At 47.5% G+C, this 17345-nt stretch overlaps 1 protein-coding gene across 3 annotated transcripts in view; it reads left to right on the top strand.

The window, feature by feature from the left end:
• The window catches only part of aco1 (aconitase 1, soluble), a 29125-nt gene extending 16074 nt beyond the window's left edge, over window positions 1-13051 (top strand). For all 3 annotated transcript variants that reach the window (XM_056300290.1, XM_056300291.1, XM_056300292.1), the window contains exons 8-21: window positions 78-249; window positions 957-1057; window positions 1427-1543; window positions 1684-1843; window positions 1931-2066; window positions 3130-3214; window positions 4463-4619; window positions 4774-4898; window positions 6535-6639; window positions 8499-8641; window positions 9972-10119; window positions 10568-10690; window positions 11430-11615; window positions 12630-13051. In XM_056300290.1, coding sequence (XP_056156265.1) covers window positions 78-249; window positions 957-1057; window positions 1427-1543; window positions 1684-1843; window positions 1931-2066; window positions 3130-3214; window positions 4463-4619; window positions 4774-4898; window positions 6535-6639; window positions 8499-8641; window positions 9972-10119; window positions 10568-10690; window positions 11430-11615; window positions 12630-12743 — 1872 coding nt within the window. In that variant the 3' untranslated portion in view covers window positions 12744-13051. The remainder of the gene's footprint in view (window positions 1-77; window positions 250-956; window positions 1058-1426; window positions 1544-1683; window positions 1844-1930; window positions 2067-3129; window positions 3215-4462; window positions 4620-4773; window positions 4899-6534; window positions 6640-8498; window positions 8642-9971; window positions 10120-10567; window positions 10691-11429; window positions 11616-12629) is intronic.
• Window positions 13052-17345: the final 4294 nt, after the last annotated feature.

Below are 17345 nucleotides of genomic sequence, written 5' to 3'. Positions count from 1 at the left end.
TTTGCAGTGTGTTGTACCTGTCATCAACATGTCAAGACGCCCTCATTGGGACTTTTGTCTTTCCCTTTTGTTTACAGCACCTGCGTCAGGTTGGTGTCGTAGGGAAATTTGTGGAGTTTTTCGGCCCCGGGGTTGCTCAGCTGTCCATTGCTGACAGAGCCACCATCGCCAACATGTGTCCTGAGTATGGGGCAACAGCAGCTTTCTTCCCTGTAGACGACGTCAGTGTTCAGTATCTGGAACAGACCGGTGAGCTTTTAGCTGTCGACTCAATAACCTGGAAAACGACGGGAGGGTGGATACTTGGGAGTCATGGAGTGGGATTATGTTAAAGTGATCGAATTAATTAGTAAATGGAATTCTGTTGAAGTGAACATACTATAAATATACTTATCGCCAAACTCACCTCTCTATTATCAGTTTTTATCAGCCTGCCTGAGAAGGAATCAAAACTGCTGTCCTGAGGGGTCCAGGTAGCGTAGTGGTCTGTTCCTTTGCCTACCAACACGGGGATCACCGGTTCGAATCCCAGTGTTACCTTCGGCTTGGTCAGGCGTCCTACAGACACAATTGGTCGAGTCTGTGGGTGGGAAGCCAGATGTGGGTATGTGTCCTGGTTGCTCCACTATCGCCTCCTCTGGTCGGTCGGGGTGCCTGTTCAGGGGGGAGGGGGAACGGGGGAATAGCGTGATCCTCCCATGCGCTACGTCCCCCTGGTGAAACTCCTCACTGTCAGGTGAAAAGAAGCAGCTGGCGACTCCACATGTATCGGAGACATGTGGTAGTCTGCAGCCCTCCCCGGATCAGCAGAAGGGGTGGAGCAGAGACCGGGACAGCTCGGAGGAGTGGGGTAATTGGCCAGATAAAATTCCAAAAACCAAACAAAAAGCTGCTATCCATCTCACTTTCCGCAAAGTATTCTCTTTCCTACTACTTTTACACGTTTATCTGCTCAGGACGAGAAGCAGATAACCTGGACTACATTCAGAAGTACCTGAAAGCGGTTTCCATGTTCAGAGACTACAATGATGTGTCTCAGGATCCAGATTTCACACAGGTCAGCCCCGACACAACTAGTTTTGGCACTAACGTTGGTTTGTGTTATAATCCTAAAGCTAGTATAAATAATCGCTTTGTTGCTTGAATATTTGGAATGCTAAAACATTCAAATTGCCATCCATGAATTACATATTTGTAGGTAAAAACAGTCAAACGGTGTCACTCACTGACATGAAGTGGTTCTTTAGTTCAGAGGTAAAGAATCTAGGGTCAAAAAAAGAACACAAAGTTAAAAAACGGACATTTTGAAATGCGTTTGTAGCTTAAACACAAGTTGTGGGTCTGGGAGCTACCAACAACAGTAGCTGAACTAAATACAGATGTCTGTCTTGTCTTGCTGTGCACTTGCCTCTCTGGGATCCCTGAGGTGGTGGAGCTGGATCTTGGTACAGTTGTTCCTTGCTGCAGCGGTCCTAAAAGACCCCAGGACAGAATTCCTGTTTCTGAAATGAAAAGCGACTTTGAAGCCTGCCTCTCGGCGAAGGTAGGGGACGGTCCCCTTTCAGGTTCAGCAGGCTCATCCTGAAACTCACCAGTATCTACACAGCATTCTATTCAGCGAATTATTTTCCCTCCTTCTTATTAACTTCATTTGTTTTTATTTTTATACACTTTTAATTTCAGCAAGGCTTCAAGGGTTTCCAGGTGACCCCTGAGCGACTCAACACCGAGGTCCCGTTCCAGTACAACGGAGCAGAGTATAATCTGTGTCATGGGTCTGTGGTTATTGCAGCCATTACGAGTTGCACCAACACCAGCAACCCTTCAGTCATGCTTGGAGCCGGTACTTTTACCTTTCACCAACATTCTCTTCACAAAAGCATTGTGATCTCATAGAGACGGTTGTTGGACATTTATTGTTGTCTTTCAGGGCTTCTTGCGAAAAAGGCAATAGAATGTGGCCTGAGCGTGAAGCCGTACATAAAGACCAGCTTATCGCCGGGCAGTGGCGTGGTCACCTACTACTTGAAGGAAAGCGGTGTTATGGATTACCTCTCTCAGCTCGGGTAAGGAGGAAGAAAATCCCTCGAAATTTACTGGACAACACAGCAAATGTAGACTCTAACAGGGGTGGCAAATCCATGTCCAGAAAGTAACAATCCTAACTGTGTATTTGCTCCACCCATGTCCTCCACCAGTTGTTTCTAGTCAACACCACTCTTCAGTCAGGGAGGGGAAACTAGTTGATGAAATTGGGCGATTTAGTGCATGCGTGGATCAAATGCACGGTCAGGACTTTTACTTTCTGGACATGGATTTGCCATCTCTGGACTAATATACATTGGTAGTACTTTGAATTTTCCAAGTTTAATAACTTTGTGGGGAAAAAAAGATACAGACCTGCTGCTCCCTGAATTCCCCTAAAATTGCATATATTTGCATTAAAATGAGTTTTAGATCAGTCCCCCAAAAAAAAAGTTAACGACCATGGACGATCAACATGACCGTCGTTATTTGTTAATGATGGTGTGCGTCATGTGACTATTTATGACGTGTGTTGTCACATCATTTCCTTCGTGAAGTTCGCTGCTCTGTCCTAGAAACACACTAGCGCCCTCCAGTGCAGACAAATCGTCTAAACTTGATGTGTGATGATGTCCAACATGTCTGGTTACAGACGCCGTTGCAGACGCACCATGACTACCACCGAGGCGCTGCAGTATTTACAGGCGTTGGACAGCGGCCATTTTAAATTGTTTAAAAATAGTATTAAAGTTGTTAATTTTGGTGTCAGTTAGTTTCATAACAGACATACTGACATATGTAATACATTAATATCTCAACTGGGTATTTATCTTGACACAATACAGAGTTTAAAAACCGTGGTGGTCATTGTGATCACCCGTGGTCGTTTTAGGTAGGAGTTAAATCCTGGTGGTTCTGGTGATGAAATCCCGCCCGCAGCTCACACGGTGAATGCAGTCTCCAGAAGAGGACTCTGCCACCTCCCTGGCGCTGTGTGGGTTTTCATATTCAGATGAAGCTGGGTTTTAACGTCTTTTAAATCAATATATTCAGGAACGTATTTTGTCTGTAAGCAACAATTCTGTTTTTCTTGTCCCCTGTTAGCTTTGAGGTGGTGGGTTATGGCTGCATGACCTGTATAGGAAACAGTGGACCACTCCCAGAGCCCGTGGTGGAGGCCATTACTCAGGTGCTGGTGTTTTATAAATAAAATCCTGTTAGAAAAGATAATGTTTTTAAAGGGGTGGTTCATTTGTGGGGTGTTTTTGCTGTTTTCGGGGGTCTAGGGGACACAGTACTTTGCCTGGGACCATTTTCTGCTTGTGGAATCTGAATGTAGATCTGAACATGCACACAGGCCGAGCAGCTAGCGCTAGCGTGGAAGCCGTCACATCCTCTCACAAAGCAACAAAAAGCACTTCTAGTGACGCCAAAGCAAAATGCATAGCTAATACACCGATTAGCCAGGACAATAAAACCACTGACAGGTGATTGAGGAACAGTGATTATGTCGTTACCATGGCACCTGTCAAGGGGTGGGATGTCTCAGGCAGCAAGTGAACAGTCAGTTCTTGAAGTTGATGTGTTGGAAGCAGGAAAAATTGGCAAGCGTAAGGACCTGAGAGACTTTGACAAGGGCCAAATTGTGATGGCTAGACGACTGGGTCACAGCATCTCCAAAACAGCAGGTCTTGTGGGGTGTTCCTGGTATGCAGTGGTCAGTACCTCCTAAAACTGGTCCAAGGAAGGACAACCGGTGAACCAGCAACAGGGTCATGGGCGCCCAAGGCTCATTGATTTGCATGGGGAGCGAAGCCTAGCCCTGTCTGGTCTGATCCCACAGAAGAGCTACTGTAGCTCAGATTACTGAAAAGGTTAATGCTGGCTGTGATAGACAGGTGTCAGAACACACAGTGCATCACAGCTTACTGTGTATGGGGCTGTGTAACCACAGACCAGTCCACAGACCAGTCAGAATACCCATGATGACCCCTGCTCACCGCCGAAAGTGCCTACAATAGGCACGTGAGCGTAGGAGCTAGACCATGAAGTGATTGAAGAAGGTTGCCTGGTCTGATGAATCACAGTTTATTTCACATCATATGGACGGCCAGGTGTGTGTACGTCGTTAACCTGGGGAAGAGATGGCACCAGGATGGATTATGGGAAGAGCAGTGTGATGCTGTGGGCAATGTTCTGCTGGGAAACCTTGGGTCCTGATATTCATGTGGATGTTACTTTGACACATGCCACCTACCTAAACATCGTCCAGACCAGGTGCACCCCTTCATGGTATCCCCTGACGGCAGTGGCCTCGGGTGGTTTGGATGTTTTGGCTGAGCGGTGTATATTCCCAGTTATTCTTGCTTCACATCTTTGATAGATGGATAAATCAGATGTTTTTTAACCTGTGTCCTCACCTTGACTCTTGTTTTAGGGGGATTTGGTCGCCGCAGGCATCTTGTCGGGAAACCGCAATTTCGAGGGCCGTGTCCACCCTAACACGAGAGCCAACTACCTGGCTTCACCGCTGCTTGTCATCGCCTACGCGATTGCAGGCACTGTGAAGATTGACTTTGAGAGAGAGCCAATTGGTGAGTAGTAGTTTGTACTTTGAGTAAAGAATTTTATTTGATTTATTTGTATTAGTTTTCATTTTCTTTGTTTTTTTTATTTTGATCTATGAAGCTTTTGCCAAGGTTGGCTTTGCGTTGATGTACACTTTTTGTTGTTGCTTACGTCTTCCAGCCATTAATTCTGAGGGAAGAGAGGTTTTCCTGAGAGACATCTGGCCTACACGGGCAGAGATCCAGGCTGTGGAGAGAGAGTTTGTCATCCCGTCAATGTTCAAAGAAGTCTATGAGAAAATTGAGGTACTATTCAGTCTTTGTGCATCAAGCATCTGTAGGTTCCCCACATCCAGGCTGCTGCATGTCACAAGCCTCTTGTCCTCATGTGAAGTGTGACCGCACGGCTCGTCAGCATACATACGTTCCATTTCTACGTCAGAACATGTCAGGTTCTACATCATGTCTGATTTGTTGTTTGAACTCGGTGTGCCAGCTAAGCAGAGACACACTACTGGCTAGTAATAGATACTTAACAGAAATAGGAATCAGGAACACTTCATTTTTCATGTCATCTACTACTACTACTACTACTACTACTACTACTACTTTTGGCTGCTCCCGTTAGGGGGCGCCACAGCAGATCATCCGTTTCCATCTCTTCCTGTCCTCTGCATCTTCCTCTGTCACACCAGCCACCTGCATGTCCTCCCTCACCACATCCATAAACCTCCTCTTTGGCCTTCCTCTTCTCCTCTTCCCTGGCAGCTCCATATTCAGCATCCTTCTCCCAGTATACCCAGCATCTCTCCTCCACACATGTCCAAACCATCTCCATCTTGCCTCTCTTGCTTTGTCTCCAAACCGTCCAACCTGAGCTGTCCCTCTAATATACTCGTTCCTAATCCTGTCCTTCTTCATCACTCCCAATGAAAATCTTATCATCTTCATCTCTGCCACCTCCAGCTCCTCCTCCTGTCTTTTCATCAGTACCACTGTCTTCAAACCATATAACGTAGCTGGTCTCACTACCATCTTGTAAACCTTCCCTTTAACTCTTGCTGGTACCCTTCTGTCGCAAATCAAGTATTTGTCATGACATACTGAAACAACACATAATTTCCCCAGCCCACAGCAGTGCAACACAAAGACAAAACACATATCCAAGAACTACAAGAACACACATACTAACACTTATATCTAAACTAACACACATATCCAAACTAAAAAAATTTTTTTTTTAAAAATCACTGCCCGGGAGAACGAACACCAGCCAGGATGACTGCCGGTCTGCATGGGCTAGCAGTAAGCTTAGCCTGCCCCGCTTCCGCATCCTGTCAAACCGCCATCGGTGTTTCCTCCTCGGTCCCAGCTCCAGGTAGGGCTGTGGTCCCTGGGCCCATAGGATGCAGCAGACCAGCTCTCCCAGCTGATCCAGCACCAGTTCCTCCAGCCATGCACCTTCAACACACCTCCCTGACACCAAAAACACCGCAGTCAACGCTAGGTGAGGCCGCCGCCAGACCACCCTCAGTGTTATTGGAACTGCCGGTCTAAATGGGCTAGCAGTTAGCTTAGCCTGGCCCACTTCCACATCCTGTCAGACCGCCCTTGGTGTTTCCTACTTGGCCCCAGCTCCAGGCAGGATCGTGGTCCCCGGGCCCACAGGACATAGCAGACCAAGTTCTCCCAGCCGATCCAGTACCAGCTCTCCCAGCCATTAAATGAAGACAAAACCTAAACGCAGACACTGCATGGCAAACGTGAATTTGTGCCGCCATCTTTCCACACCGGAGGCGGAGATAGAAATAAACAATAGTCTCCAGAAATGCTCACTTTGAGGTGGACATTCTACTTGTCCCTGTGCAGCAGACTTTAGACTTGACTGATACTGAAGATGATCCAATTTGCTGTGTTTTTTTCCCTCCGTTTTTTTTTACAGAAAGTCAATGAACGCTGGAATTCACTTGAAGCTTCCTCTGATAAGCTCTACTCCTGGGACCCCAACTCAACCTACATCAAGTCCCCACCTTTTTTTGACGGCTTGGTAAGTACACTAAATCTCCCCAAATGAGTAAACCTATCCGTGTGTTTTGATTTATGGGATGGAGGGTGGGCTTGAGACACATGTCTTGGTGGAGATATGAGAAGGGCTAGGACTACAAACATGCTGCCGTCAAGTCCAGTTATACCAACATATCAGCACACTAACAGTTTAGCAGACATACAAGTAACAACCCGTCTTACCAGCAAGGTAAACACACAGAGGGAAACTGGCTCAGCTACTAGCTAATTTTAGATAGCTTATTTTAGATAGCCAATTTTAGATAGCTAATTTTAGATGGCTAATTTTAGCTGTTGTGTTGTCTTTTGAAGTGTGAGGTAATGGAAACACATTGGATTTAAGGAATGGAGACATCCTGGAGTTCGGGCAGGGTGGGATATAAATAACATTCCCCACAGTGCTGAATGCTAAATTTGACTTGATATACAAACTGGTTGCAACTGAGCGAAAGCGTTCAACTTTGTAGATTTTATTTATGATCGGCATATTTGATTTGGCATAGGTTTTATGCCAGATGCCGTTCCTGATGCAACCCTCCCCATTTATCCAAGCTTGGGACCGGCACTAAGAGTGCGCTGGCTTGTACTTCCCCAGTGGCCGGGTTAAGAGTAGATGTTGCTGTATTATTCTTAAATCCAAACGCTTCTCTCCAGGGGGAAATCCCCCGCCAAATCTGATGACTTGCGTTATGGCACACAAAAGCAATCATTAGATACATCATCGCTTGATATCTTGCAAAGAGCTGCACCCCTCACTCTTCTCTTCAGATCAAATGCACAAGCTGCAGAGGATAAATGGAGATCTTTGTGGCCATGACGGCTGCGAGGACGCTGGAATGCTTGACAGCTGAAACTCTGGAGAGCTCTGCTTGACTTTGTTACTCCTCTGGTAATGTGAGATAGCTGCAGTGGTTACTCACCGCTCCATGGGCCCTGTTGAAACGATCTATAGGGCATGGTGTAAAGCACATGGTGCATGTACATTTAGGGCGTGTCCGAGTCCACTTGCTAGTTAAACAGCACATAATCTGAGTGCGAAGTAAGGCGCAAGGCACCAAGGAGTTGTACTTAGTCTCCTAATTGTGTGTTTAATCATAGGTGTGTTTTGGGTGTAACATGAATTAAACCAATCAGAGTGTCATCTCTAATCCCCTTTAAAAAGCCAGGGGTGTCCGCGTAGCGTAGCGGTCTATTCTGTTGCCTGCCAAGTTGGGGATCACCGGTTTGAATCCCTGTGTTACCTCTGGCTTGGTCAGGCGTCCCTACAGACACAATTGGCCGTGTCTGCGGGTGGGAAGCCGGATGTGGATGTGTGTCCTGGTCGCTGCACTAGCGCCTCCTCTGGTCGGTCAGGGCGCCTGTTCAGGGGGAGGGGGAACCGGGGGGAATAGTGGGATCCTCCCACACGCTACGTCCCCCTGATGAAACTCCTCACTGTCAGGTGAAAAGAAGCGGCTGGTGACTCCACATGTATGGGAGGAGACATGTGGTAGTCTGCAGCCCTCCCCGGATCGGCAGAGGGGGTGGAGCAGAGACCGGGACGGCTCAGAAGAGTGGGGTAATTGGCCGGATACAATTGGGGAGAAAAAAAGGGGGGGGGGATCCATTTCACATCTAGACTGAAGGTCAGAGTCTCACAGGTTTGGGTTTTTAAGTTTCAGTTTTTCTGTATTGTCTCTTTAAGCACAAATGTGCCCAATGACTGTTGGAGGTAACGGGTATCAAGAGGGGGGAAGTGGTCTAAATGAGACCACATACTGTTGGACTGTAGGTGACCTTTTCTGAACTGAGTAAGTCATGTGACTCGTGTGTGTCCCTCACATCGTCTTGTTCTTCATCCAGACCAGGGAGCTGCATCTACCCACGTCCATCGTGGATGCCTACGTGTTACTGAACCTGGGGGACTCCGTTACTACAGACCACATCTCTCCAGCGGGGAACATCGCTCGCAACAGCTCTGCCGCACGCTACCTGGCACAACGCGGGTCAGTGACCTAATGACTTAAATGAACTATAAAGACTACTAGGTGTAGTTGTTTTATTGGTTTTTTTGTTACATCATATCCTCCTTTCCAGGGTATTTTGATGAAACTGCAGGGGGTGTGAATTAAAAACTTGCAAACCTTTCTGATAGAAGAATTTTAATGGATGCTACTTGTTGGGTGTTCCTGGTATACAGTGGTCAGTACCTACCAAAAGTGGTCCAAGGAAGGAAAACTGATGAACCAGTGACAAGGTCACAGGCGCCCAAGGCTCACTGATGCACATGATCCCACAGAAGAGCTGCTGTAGCTCAAATTACTGAAAAAGTTCATGCTGGCTGTGATGGACAGGTGTCAGAACACAGTGCATCACAGCTTGCAGCATATGGGGCTGTGTAGCCACTGATCAGTCAGTGTCCATGATGACCCCTGTCCGGCTCAGAAAGCACCTACAATGGGCACATGAGCATCAGAACTGGGCCGTGGAGCGATGGAAGAAGGTGGCCTGGTCTGATGAATCACATTTTCTTTTACATCATGTGGGCAGCAATGTGTGCGTGTGCGTTGTTTACCTGGGGAAGAGATGGCACCAGGATGCACTATGGGAAGAAGGCAAGCCGGCAGGGGCAGTGTGAAGCTCTGGGCAACGTTCTGCTGGGGAAACCTTGAGTCCTGCGTTCATGTGGATGTTGCTTTTACACCTACCACCTACCTAAACATGGTTACAGACCAGGAGCACCTCTTCATGCTCTCCCCTGATGGCAGTGGCCTCTTTCAGCAGGATAGTGAATCCTGCCACACTGCACACATCGTTCAGGATGGTTTGAGGAACATGACAGAGTTCAAGGTGTTGCCTTGGTGACACGAGGGGACCTACAAAACATTAGCCAGGTGGTCTTAATGTTTTGGCTGGTGTGTGCTTGTGTGTTTAGCTATCCTTGTGTGGACATTTGGTCCACACGAGGATAGCTAAACCTGACAGCACCTACCTTGTATGGACATTTCAGAGGTCTGCACAAGGAAAAGGGTCTATTTTAGGGTTAGGACTTGGTTTCAGGGTTAGGACTTGGTTTTTATGGTTACGGCTAGAATTAGGGTTAGGCGTGTAGTTTGCGTGGTTAAGGTTAGGGTTAAGGGCTAGGAAATGAATGTAGTCAATGAGGGGTCCTCATAAGGATAGTGAAACACGACTGTGTGTATGTGTATATATATATATATAGTATGCATATAAGATCTCGAGGCGGTTGTGATGGTACATATACACTTGGAAATTGGTAAGCATTACCCATGATTCCACAAATGGTTTTTGTTGTGCTGACTTGTTTTTCCACAGATTGAACCCACGCGACTTCAACTCGTACGGCTCCCGCAGAGGTAATGATGCCGTGATGGCCAGGGGCACGTTCGCCAACATCCGCCTGTTTAACAAGTTCCTCAACAAACAAGCACCACGCACTCTTTACCTGCCCAGTGATGAAACGGTGAGTCCAGCACGCCGCTGTTGTCCAACCATTCCTGATCGCAGAGATCCTCTTTTTCCCAGACGTGCTTTTGGGGATGGATTTTTGCCAGTTTTGACTACAGAGCTGAAGGAAACTAACTTACCAGCTTTTATTTTTTTCATTCATCGTAAACTGTCAAATCTCTTGTCTCTACAAATGTCTCGTCTCTGTCGCTTTGACTGACTTGTTCAACTTTGCAGTCATTTTTTCTCATTTGGTGGTCGTATTTTAAATCTGTTTTTGGATTTTCTTCTTTTCACGTATTATGCTGTGGTCAGTTTGTGTTATTTCTAAGGCTCAGAGTTTTTAGATAAATGAACGTAGATACACTTGGATAGATGGAGCGCAGCGTAGCCCCACATGGTGCTGTGTGGCAGGATGGACTGGTTGAACCTCGGCAGCTTTCTGTGTGTGCTTGTTTGTACAGCTGGATGTGTTTGATGCAGCGGCACGATACCAGCAGGCTGGTTATCCCCTCCTCATTTTAGCCGGCAAGGAGTACGGCTCCGGCAGCTCCAGAGACTGGGCTGCAAAAGGCCCATTCCTCCTGGTGAGTTTGACTCTCCCCCTGATCACTTCCCTGCATTGGTTATACTTTATCTCTTTGAACCCAATGCCTGTTTTTTCAAGTATTATGCAGTTACCTGCTGTCTGAGACAGACGGTACAAGGTTAACGTCTTCTGTGCCACAAAAAGTCATTCATTCAGGACATTTTAGAAGCTTACCGGGGCGCCCAGGTAGCGTAGCAGTCTATTCCGTTGCCTACCAACACGGGGATCGCTGTTCGAATCCCCGTGTTACCTCGGGCTTGGTCGGGCACCCTACAGACACAATTGGCCATGTCTGCGGGTGGGAAGCCGGATGTGGGTATGCATTAGCGCCTCCTCTGGTCGGTCGGGGCACCTGTTCAGGGGGGAGGGGGAACTGGGGGGAATAGCGTGATCCTCCCACGCGCTACGTCCCCCTGGTGAAACTCTTCACTGTCAGGTGAAAAGAAGCGGCTGGTGACTCCACATGTATGGGAGGAGGCATGTGGTAGTCTGCAGCCCTCCTCGGATCAGCAGAGGGGGTGGAGCAGAGACCGGGAGAGCTCGGAAGTGTGGGGTAATTGGCCAAGTACAATTGGGGAGAAAAAGGGGGAAAATCAAAAAGAAAGAAAGAAGCTTACCAAGCAGGAGAATAGAAGGTGTAGTATGAAGTCTCAGGAACCATGTTGTCCTAAGGCATCATGCGTGACCACTGCGATCCCACATAGTTTTTTCTGATGCCTTGTGGGTTTTGTGCTCAGGGCATCAAGGCAGTCCTAGCAGAGAGCTATGAACGGATCCATCGCAGTAATCTGGTGGGAATGGGTGTGATCCCGTTGGAGTACCTACCAGGGGATACTGCTGACAGCCTAGGCTTGACCGGCCGAGAGCGGTATAGTGTTGTCATCCCTGAGCAGCTCGCTCCCAGGATGAAGGTCACGGTAAAGGTAAGTTCCACACATGTGGCACAGGCGTTTGCCATCAGGGCACACACTCTCAGGCAGCGTTTAGACCGTCTGGTACAGGTGACCCATTTTTTTTTTTCTTGTTCACGTGGCACAGATTGGGTGTGTTCTGAGCATGTAACCAGGAAAAAAAACAAACAAAAAAAAGACATGAAATCGGATGTTTCCAAAGTGATTTTGACCACATTCATATGTGGAAATAATTTGGGTAAGAATCTGATATCTGCCAAGGCTATTCTTATATAAACACAAATCAGGTTGTTCAGGGTCATTGCAAATCACACATCATTCAAAATGCAAATGACGTGGTGTGTAGACACAGTCAACGTCCTCGCAGGCGACCAGACTCTCGTGTCCGCCTATGCATGCGGCTTGTTTCAAATCCAAACCAGAGTTCTGGTTTCAGCACTGGAATTGGACATGGGTCGCTTTCAAAAGTACATGTAAACAGACGGTAAAAATCAGAACTGGGCATCAAGACCTGTGGCGTAAACATAGCTGTAGAGTAACCTGTTCACAAAGCTCCAATGTGCAGAATCGCTGTCCTTTAAATCACTCTTGAAAAGATATTTCTTATGACAGGCCTTTAAATTTAAGTCCTGTTACTACTATATTGCTGGTATAACCTCACCTAACCCTGACATCCTACTCCAGCCATGATCTGTATTACATGATTCCATGATCTATATTCATGATTCCATGATCTGTATTCCATGATCTATATTCCATGATTCCATGATCTATATTCATGATCTATATGCCATGATCTATATTCCAGTCTAACCCACCTGCAAGATTATTTCTTAGCTTTTCATTCATTTTTGCACTGACGTATTATCCCTCAGGGATTTTCAAGAGCTACAAGGATATTACATATTAAACGTCGTAGTACTTTGGAGGGAAATACTTGCGGCAGCAAAGAAACAAAGGAAACATTTTTGGACAAAGTAGTGTGTTTATTGTGCTGCTGACCGCTGTGTGTTTCTGTTGCCCTAGCTGGACACTGGCAAAACGTTCCAGGTGCAGATGAGATTCGACACGGATGTGGAATTGGCGTATTTCCATCACGGCGGCATCCTCAACTACATGATCCGCAAGATGTCTGAGTAGCAGAAGTATCCAAACGACTGCCCTGCTGAACATGCACATCTGTCAACGGAGAGCAACACTTTTTTTGTCGCTCCGGCATGTCGCCTACAGTTTCCAGGGTCAGCGTCCTGTTTGATGGACACTGGCAAATCGAACAATACCGTCCAAGAATAGTTCCACCATTTTAAATGGTCTGTGTTGGGAATCACAGCTGCCAGCTGGCCTGTCATACAGTCCGGAATATCACCAAGTTTTCCATTTTCACTTCAATAAAGCTGATGTTTGTTTGAGGATGAGCGGCACAAAAATAAAGGTCTCTAAATTAGAAAGTCCCATAAGTAGAATTGGGTCAAAAAAATGTTCATCTCAGTTAAACTTAATTAAACCTCTTAATAAAAGATGTGCAAGATAGAGTTGCTCCGAGTAGGAGGCATTCACACATGAAACGTGTTGGACATGTCCATGGCCATCAGCTGAACATTAATTATCAGTGATATTTTACTGTCATCTTATATTTCCATCTCCTCCTGAAAGACACTGAGGGGTAAAGGAAAGGAAAACTAACCTAAACTACTGTGTTGCAAATGTTTACTGGATTTAAGGTATGAAGCCTTGCCCTTTGTCTGCACACCACACAAAATCTGTACTAGACCCACACACGTGGGAGCATCACAGGCTCACCGAGCATACAGCATTAAGGGAATCGGGCTCGTCAGTAAACAGATTCATAATTGCTTTTTGACGATGATGACGGTTTGTGATAAACACCAAGTGGACACAGATCCTGTCCGTCACGGTTTGCAGCATTTCTGCAAAGCCTTACCGGGTTACCGTTGTTGTTCACGCTCAGTTGCAGCACACAGCACACTTTCCAGATGACCTCCGTGACCCCCTGACCTTTGAGATTTACCAGAACAGGTAATCCGTTGCTCAGGAGATCAGGAACCTGGGGTCACAGGTTTCCGTAGAACACTTTTTTACAATTCCCCCTGGCCGTGCATGGCAGCGTCTACCAGCTGGCTTGACATGGTTGTACTGCATTAAAGCCGTCTCCTGTGGCTCTCAGGTGGGTGGCACAGGAAGCTGCGCGGTTGCTGTTGGCGGGGGATTTTTCAAACGGCAAGCTGTCATGTGACCGTTTAAAACGTGTTAAGGTGGCGAAGTTTGTCGTAAACGCAAAGCTGTAGTAAAGCGGAGTGTCCTCCATCTTCCACCCGCCCTGGGTTGCAGCATGGTTCCCCTGCTGAACCACCACGGTTGGGTTTCCCTGGTGTCAGCTGCGTCTCCATAGCAACGCCACCAGATAGACCGAAACCGAGTTAGGCCAAACACGGTGTGTCCGTTGATGTCACACGTTTGTCTTGTGTCATAAAACTGGCTTGTTGCTTTGCTTCCAGGCGATTAAAAGTTGACTTTGCATCATTTGTGAAGCTGCTGCTTAACCGGTACAGCAGGGCGGTGCTGCTGCTGCCTGCCGTACCCGTTCAGACGGTGCTGCCTCCCTCGCAGGGAGAAGCCTCTGGGCCCAGCTGGGGCATTGCTTTGCATAGGTTTTCCTTTGCAGAACCAGAAACGCTTATTTGTCTTTTCATTTCATGCACTTGCGCACATGAAACGTTCCCTGCAGCCCACGGCAGCGCAACACAAAGACACGCACACGTCCCAAAACTACAACAACTGACGCATCATCAACAACAACAACATCACTGTCCAGGAGAACCAACACCAGTCAGCATGACTGCCGGAACTGCCGGTCTGCATGGGCTAGCGGTTAGCTTAGCCTGCCCCGCTTCCGTGTCCTGTCAGACCGCCCTCGGTGTTTCCTCTTCGGGCACAGCTCCAGGCAGGGCCGTGGTCTCTGGGCCCACAGGACGCAGCAGACCAGGCTCCCCCAGCCAATCCAGCGCCACCTCCCCCAGCCGATCCAGCACCAGCTCCCCCAGCCGATCCAGCGCCAGCCCCCCAGCCGATCCAGCACCAGCTCCCCCAACCCATCCAGCACCAGCTCCCCCAACCCATCCAGCACCAGCTCCCCCAACCCATCCAGCACCAGCTCTCACAGCCGATCCAGCACCAGCTCCCCAGCCGATCCAGCGCCGGCTCCCCCAGCCGATCCAGCGCCAGCTCTCCCAGCCGATCCAGCACCAGCTCCCCCAGCCGATCCAGCACCAGCTCCCCCAGCCGATCCAGCACCAGCTCCCCCAGCCGATCCAGCACCACCTCCCCCAGCCATCAAACAAAGACAAACTTACACGCTGCATGGACGCTACTGGGTGAGGCCGCCGCAAACGTGAATTCGCGCCGCCATCTTCCCACACCGGAACCGGAAATAATATTTTGCTAATAGCGGGGCAGCTTAGCATAAGGATTGTGCACTTTGTGGTAAAAGCGTCAAACTTGGTACATATGTAGCTTAATATATTTAGAAGAAATGTGGATATGGAGCCACTCAAAATTAACCCCGTAGTGGCCATGGCAGGCATGGACATTATTAGATGGCTTTTAGCGGGGCCGTGCCTCCCTAAATTTCGTATCAGCCATTATGACAAGACAGGGGAGAATGTTGCCTTTCCAGACATACCAATATTATTGTTCTAGTCCAAACACAACCAGAGATATGCCATTTTACATATCGGACGGCACCAATAAATGTTGAAAAAACCAAGTTGTCAGTACCTTCGGAGACATTATTCACTTCTACACCATGTATACACATCTATACCTAAACACTCCTCTATACACTATGTATAGACATCTATACCTAAACACTCCTCTATACACTATGTATAGACATCTATACCTAAACACTCCTCTATACACTATGTATAGACATCTATACCTAAACACTCCTCTATTCATCTATACACTATGTATAGCCATCTATACCTAAACACTCCTCTATACACTATGTATAGACATCTATACCTAAACACTCCTCTATTCATCTATACACTATGTATACACATCTATACCTACACGCTCCTCTATTCATCTATACACTATGTATAGACATCTATACCTAAACACTCCTCTATTCATCTATACGCTCTGTATAGATGTTTGTGAATGTTCTCATTCATCCAGGTCATGGTTATCCAAAGGAGATGAATCAAGTGCAACTGGACTTGGTATATATCCATGAAGACGTTTTGCCTCTCATCCAAGAGGCTTCCTCAGTTCGTGCCTTTCTGACTAGACCAAGCTAGTCTGACTGGCTGCTGATGAGACTCAGATATTTATCCTCTAGGAGTCGTTATCAGAGCTATTGATATCCATGGCACTTTGTGTTCCGATGTTAAGCAGTGACGGTGGTTGGGGGTGTTAGTTTCGACTTCATTATTCAGTGGTCATGAGAGTCGTTGGAGCCGTTAGTGAGCGACTGTTGTTCTTGGAGGCTAGGCTTCTTGAGTCTCCTGGGTAGAGATGAAAGGATGGCATTGTAAGTGGGAGAAAGGTGGTGTCGCAGACCTCCTCCTCTGTTGAGGGATGGTTTTTCCAGTTTCACATAGATGGCTTCCTTCACCCCTCTTTCAAACCATCTATCTTCTCTGTCCAAAATGTGTACGTTGCTGTCCTGGAAGGAGTGTGTCTTCTCCTTTAGGTGTAGATAGACTGCTGAGTCTTGTCCTGAGGAGTTTGGCCTTCTGTGTTGGGCCATCCGTTTGTGTAGTGGTTGTTTGGTTTCTCCTATGTATAGGTCAGTGCAATCCTCATTGCATTGTACAGCATACACCAGACTGCTTTTCCGGGTGTGTGGTACACGGTCTTTGGGATGAACCAGTCTTTGTCGGAGTGTGTTGCTGGGTTTGAAGTATACCGGGATGCGGTGTTTGTTGAAAATTCTCCTGAGTTTCTCGGAGACCCCAGAAACATACGGGATAACTATGTTATTCCTTCTGTTCCTTTTCTCCTCATCGCTCACCTGGTTGGTCTTTCTGGACCGTGTTGCAGTTTTCACAAAGGTCCAACTGGGGTAGCCGCAGGTTTTTAAAGCTCCCCTCAGGTGTTTGTGTTCTTCTGGTTGGGCCTGAGTGCTGCTGGGCACCTTGTCAGCTCTGTGTTGCAGAGTTCTGATGACGCTCACTTTGTGTTCCAGAGGGTGGTGTGAATCGAAAAGTAGTCCAGAACTCTGCAACACAGAGCTGACAATGTGCCCAGCAGCACTCGGGCCCAACGAGAAGAACACAAACACCTCCAAAGAGGATAAATATCTGAGTCTCATCAGCAGCCAGTCAGACTAGCTTGGTCTAGTCAGAAAGGCACGAACTGAGGAAGCCTCTTGGATGAGAGGCGAAACGTCTTCACGGATATGTACCAAGTCCAGTTGCACTCGATTCAACTCCTTTGGAATGAGAACATTCACAGACAGGAGGCATGTGGTAGTCTGCAGCCCTCCCCGGATCGGCAGAGGGGGGTGGAGCAGAGACCGGGACGGCTCGGAAGAGTGGAGTAATTGGCCACTTACAATGGGGGGGGGGGATTACAGATTTGACCTCTGGGATATCTCATATTTGGGGTGTATTTTGGTAAGGGGCTGTTGGGAGTCCATTTAGGCGTGTGTGTGCAGGGGCCCATTTTCTCAAAATGAGTGAGTCTGACTCGTGTTGTGTGGGAGAAATGTGT

This window comes from Lampris incognitus, chromosome 20 (assembly GCF_029633865.1).
Source record: "Lampris incognitus isolate fLamInc1 chromosome 20, fLamInc1.hap2, whole genome shotgun sequence".
Lineage (NCBI taxonomy): Eukaryota > Metazoa > Chordata > Actinopteri > Lampriformes > Lampridae > Lampris > Lampris incognitus.
This window is presented reverse-complemented; position numbering and strand designations above follow the sequence as displayed.